Source organism: Sphaeramia orbicularis, chromosome 16 (genome assembly GCF_902148855.1).
Source record: "Sphaeramia orbicularis chromosome 16, fSphaOr1.1, whole genome shotgun sequence".
NCBI classification, from domain to species: domain Eukaryota; kingdom Metazoa; phylum Chordata; class Actinopteri; order Kurtiformes; family Apogonidae; genus Sphaeramia; species Sphaeramia orbicularis.
The window spans coordinates 42,635,099-42,639,380 of NC_043972.1; the positions used below are offsets into that span (position 1 = coordinate 42,635,099).

General features: G+C 46.5%; 1 protein-coding gene across 1 annotated transcript; it reads right to left on the reverse strand.

Annotated features, from left to right (window-relative positions):
* Positions 1-2,370: 2,370 nt before the first annotated feature.
* LOC115434987 (perforin-1-like) lies at positions 2,371-4,081 on the reverse strand. Its single transcript, XM_030157142.1, has 3 exons — positions 3,543-4,081; positions 3,348-3,444; positions 2,371-2,850 (listed from the first exon to the last, which is right to left on the reverse strand). Exons 1-3 carry the CDS (start codon positions 3,977-3,979, stop codon positions 2,644-2,646), a joined length of 741 nt encoding a protein of 246 aa, XP_030013002.1. The 5' UTR covers positions 3,980-4,081; the 3' UTR covers positions 2,371-2,643.
* Positions 4,082-4,282: the final 201 nt, after the last annotated feature.

Here is a 4,282-nt window from a genome sequence, read left to right on the forward strand (position 1 = left end):
AACCCTTTTCTATCTGTTAGCCTGTTTGTGGTAAAGTGAAGAATAGTGACCTTCGTTATCCCTGATATATCACTGAGAGGTTCAGTTGGTAAGGCGAGCCTGGGCTGCATAGATATGAGGCTTTTTCAGGAGACAACAGGAGCACCGTCTATGGTCTTGTGGTGCTTAACCCACTTCCGTTGTCGGAGTGGTGATTAGTTCACTTACAGACTCGGGCACGGATCGCATTCACACGGCAATGTACCGTGCTGGAGTACGGTCAGCCTGCACCCAGGACTACCTTCTCAACTGGACTCGGGCACGGTACTCTAGCACAGAACGGTTGCATTCACATGGATAAAATTAAGCGGACTTTGGGGTCCAGAGTACTCAGATATGGACTTGAGTACACTGTGTGAAAACGCCCATAGTCTCTCCAGTGTGTTCTAGGTCTTCCCCGAGGCCTTCTCCTGGCAGAACATGCCTAGAACACCTCCCCTGGGAGCCATCCAAAACAGATGCCTGAGCCACCTCAGCTGGCCCCTTTTGATGCGGAGGAGCAGTGGCTCTACTCAGAGCTCCTCCCTGGTGACTGAGCTCCTTACCCTGTCTCTAAGAGTGCGCCCAGCCACCCTACGGAGGAAACTCATTTTGACCGCTTATATCCAGGATCTTATCCTTTCGGTCATGACCCAAAGCTCATGACCATAGGTGAGGGTAGGAACGTAGATTGACCGGTAAATTGAGAGCTTCGCCTTTCAGCTCAGCTCCTTTTTCACCACGACAGACTGATAAAGCAACTGCGTCACTGCAGACGCTGCACCGATCCGCACACACACAGAAACAGACACACACACACACACACACACACACAGACACAAAAACACACACATATATCAGTTGTAAATGTCCTTGTGTTTCTTTTCTCATTGATTCTGGTTCTGAAACCATGGGTCCAGCTCAGACCCAGTCTTTGGTTTTGTCTTTCATGTGTCCATGGTGTCCATCATGTCCATGGTGTCCATGGTCTAAAGGCCTGTGGGCGGCACTCTGGTCCTTCACTGTGCAGACGTCTGGACGTCAGAGCGGCGTCCCCATGAAACCAGTTTGATTTACGGCTTAGACTACGCCTCACCTATGCTCCTGAACTACAGTGACTGCTGGAAAACATCCTCTGGCACCAGGTCCGGGTCTGGATCAGACAGAACCGCTGGTCTGGACCTGGTACGGGAGGATCGAATCAAACACAGAAAGACGCCAAGGATTGTGGGAAATCTGCAAATGAACCCAAACCAGGACCCAAACTGAGACGCAGACATTCATGTTCAGAACAGAGTCATGTGGATTCAGTTAGATTCACCTTAATCTGTGGTTTAAACTGAATATTCCTGCTCAACATGACTGACACCAGTGAACAAAGCAGCGTCCATAAAGACATGGAGGAGCGGGTTTGGTCTGGAGGAACTGGACTGGTCTGACCTGAGTCCTGACCTAAAACCACTGATCAAAAGCTGTTTACAGACCGACAGAGAACCGCACCGGTTCATGCACCTAATCTTGAACCGGCCAATGTGTTCACACCCAAAATCAGACCATTCTGGAACTGAAAATTTGGTTCCTGATGGGCACCAAGTAAAACCTGTTTTTTCTAAGTGAACCGTGACAACATGAGTGGATGTCACCAGGTTGACGGGTGTTGTCCTGCTGAGGTTCTATCTGTGGAGTGGGTGTGGCTGCCTTCTTCTACACAGCAGATGTTGGACCATGGCCTGGTGCAGATCTATAATCATCTGTATGAACAGTATAAATGTTCACAGGTAGTCCATGATGCCATCCATAGCACTGGGGCTATTTTCTCTGCTCTGAGCACATTTGCTTTCATATGGCCTTTTCTTTAATTTTTGGTGGTGAAGCAATGCCCTCTGTCGATGAAGCATCCTGGACTTACATAATAGTATGAACACGGGCTGTTCACAGGTAAGCACTTTGGTTCCCAGGTGCGGGAACCTGTTCTGACACTGGGCTGGCTGCTCTGAAAACAGATACAGACAATATGAATGAATTAGATTTATATAAACATACAATGGACCCATTATTCATTCACTCTCACATTCTAAACTTGGTTTGTAGCCACAGCTGCCCTGGGGCAAATCATACACCAGTGTGAGTGACACTGGAGGTAAGGTGGGTGAAGTGACTTGCCCAAGGACACAACAGCACAAGACTAGAGCGGGATTTGAATCGCCAACCCTTTGGTTATTGAGTGACCCACTCTATATCCTTAGCCACGGCCAAAAGAGAGCTCGTGGGTAATTTTGTCCCTGAGAAGTGAGACAGGATGTGGAAGGTTTCTCCTCTTTATGGAAAAAACAACATCAGACAGAAGATGCCGTTCATGTATTTTTTATTGTCTGTTATTTTCCACACACCTTCCAAACCTGAGTCCAGTTTCATTCTATAAGCAGACCTTCAGACTTTAGTGTGAATCAAACAGATACATCTCAGAGGACGTGCATACAGAGTTTCCTCCAGTATTAATACAGATACTGTGATAAAAGGTAAAGTACTGCTTCTATACTGTGATAAAAGTGATGAAGTCCAGGTTCTGAAATGTTCTCTAAGTATAAAAGTGGCATTTCATGTAACTGAATAAATGCTCATTTCTCAGAACGGTTCATATATGTCACAGTTGTCCCCTGTGAGGTGGGGGCCACAGTAGAGGGTATATTTTGCTTTGAAGGTGCTGCTCGAGCCGCTGCAGGTCAAAGTGTATGACCCCACCTTCACAATCCATGAACACGACAACAGCAGCTCCTGCCGGAACGGATTATCATCTTTGAGCTCAAGCTTCAGTTCCTGTCCAATGTCCACCTGCATAAAAAATGGAAAAACATTAAATCAAAAACCAGAAACACAGGTTACCATCTTACACCTGCTCCTCCTCAGGTATTCTGCAAATGGTCATGGGCTACAGGAGGTAGTTTGTGTAGTTAGTGTATTTTTTTCTCTACTGGAGCTGGACTTAGTCCAGTGATGTTCATCAAGATGTGGGCTTCCTTGTGCACAGGGTTAGGGTTAGGGTTCAGGTCTTTTTCACAGGGACATGAAGCCTCCTCTAACACAAAACTACTGAACTACACACCACTATGTACTGAAACATAATGAAAGCAGAGAGACCACCCCTACTGGTCTAGAACCAAACACAGATGTATTATGTTGAGTCAAACTGAGGTCAGACTGTACCCTACAGTAACTGGCTCTGGTTCTGGTTTCGATATGCAAACAGGCTGTGGATCATTTAGCTTTCACTGGCTTAGATTTTGATTTGAAGGGATGGTTCCACCTGTCCATTTAAAGTGGATACTGACCGAACCCAGATCGTACTCCTCGTCCCACCGAGGGTTGTCTGACTCAATACTTTGGGTCCTGTAGAATTTTTGACTGTGTGATATCACAATGTAATACCTGTAGTAGATAAAAAAATGGGAAAGTGAAACTTTATTAGTGTGTGTATGTGGTGTCCATCACCCCTCCTCCTGTATCTTTGCTGTTTCCTGACTTACCCATTAGTGACGCTAAATACATCTCCAATCAGATCCCAGCCTCGGAAAATGGTCACCCTTAGCCAGCCCTTCCCCAGCTGTTTGGGGCAGCAGTCACTGTAATGGGTAGGTCGGCTACAGGACCGTTCTGTGACTGGAAATGTCATGTCCTTGTCCCTTCTGTACTCATTTATAGCATCTTCCAGTCCACTTTTTGCCTCATCACTCACCAGATCAGAAAGTGGTCTGATGGAGAATTTAACAATCGCAGGGATGCCCTTCAGGGATTCCTTCCACCGACGGTAGCCCTCAGAGTCAGGGTAGTTGTTAGAAACCAAACCGCTCCAACCGTTGCCTCCTATCGCCTCTGTGACCTGTTCATACAGACCAGCAGAATAGTAGCCCCTCATGCCCCTGTTGTTTAGGAAACAGGAGCATGAAGTGTTTAGTCTGGCCATCCCCAGACCCACTGCCAGGTCCAGGGATAAACACCTCTGTGACTAGATGACAGGAAGGGAAATCAGGTTAATTTGGTTACCCACAGCATGTTTCCTGGTTAAATAAAGGATAAGTAAATGTGTATTTGACAGATATCTGCTCCACATACTTTGCTAGCGGAGATGCTGTTCAGGTTGGATAAGCACGTACGTGTCGCTGCAACTCGTTTGACTTGTCCTCCAAGAGTAACCTAAAATTACAGCCAATAGAGTTTAGTACACATAGAGATGTAGTGTATTCAAAGAAGAAAATAAGCAGGCATC

What these genes read in the sequence shown, in the direction of transcription:
- LOC115434987 (XM_030157142.1), bottom strand. Translation starts at nt 3,979, where the DNA reads ATGGCCAGACTAAACACTTCATGCTCCTGTTTCCTAAACAACAGGGGC. An exon ending in GTATTTAGCGTCACTAATGG is followed by an intron (nt 3,445 to 3,542) that starts GTAAGTCAGGAA and finishes TATCTACTACAG; the next exon opens with GTATTACATTGTGATATCAC. An exon ending in AGGAGTACGATCTGGGTTCG is followed by an intron (nt 2,851 to 3,347) that starts GTCAGTATCCAC and finishes TTTTTTATGCAG; the next exon opens with GTGGACATTGGACAGGAACT.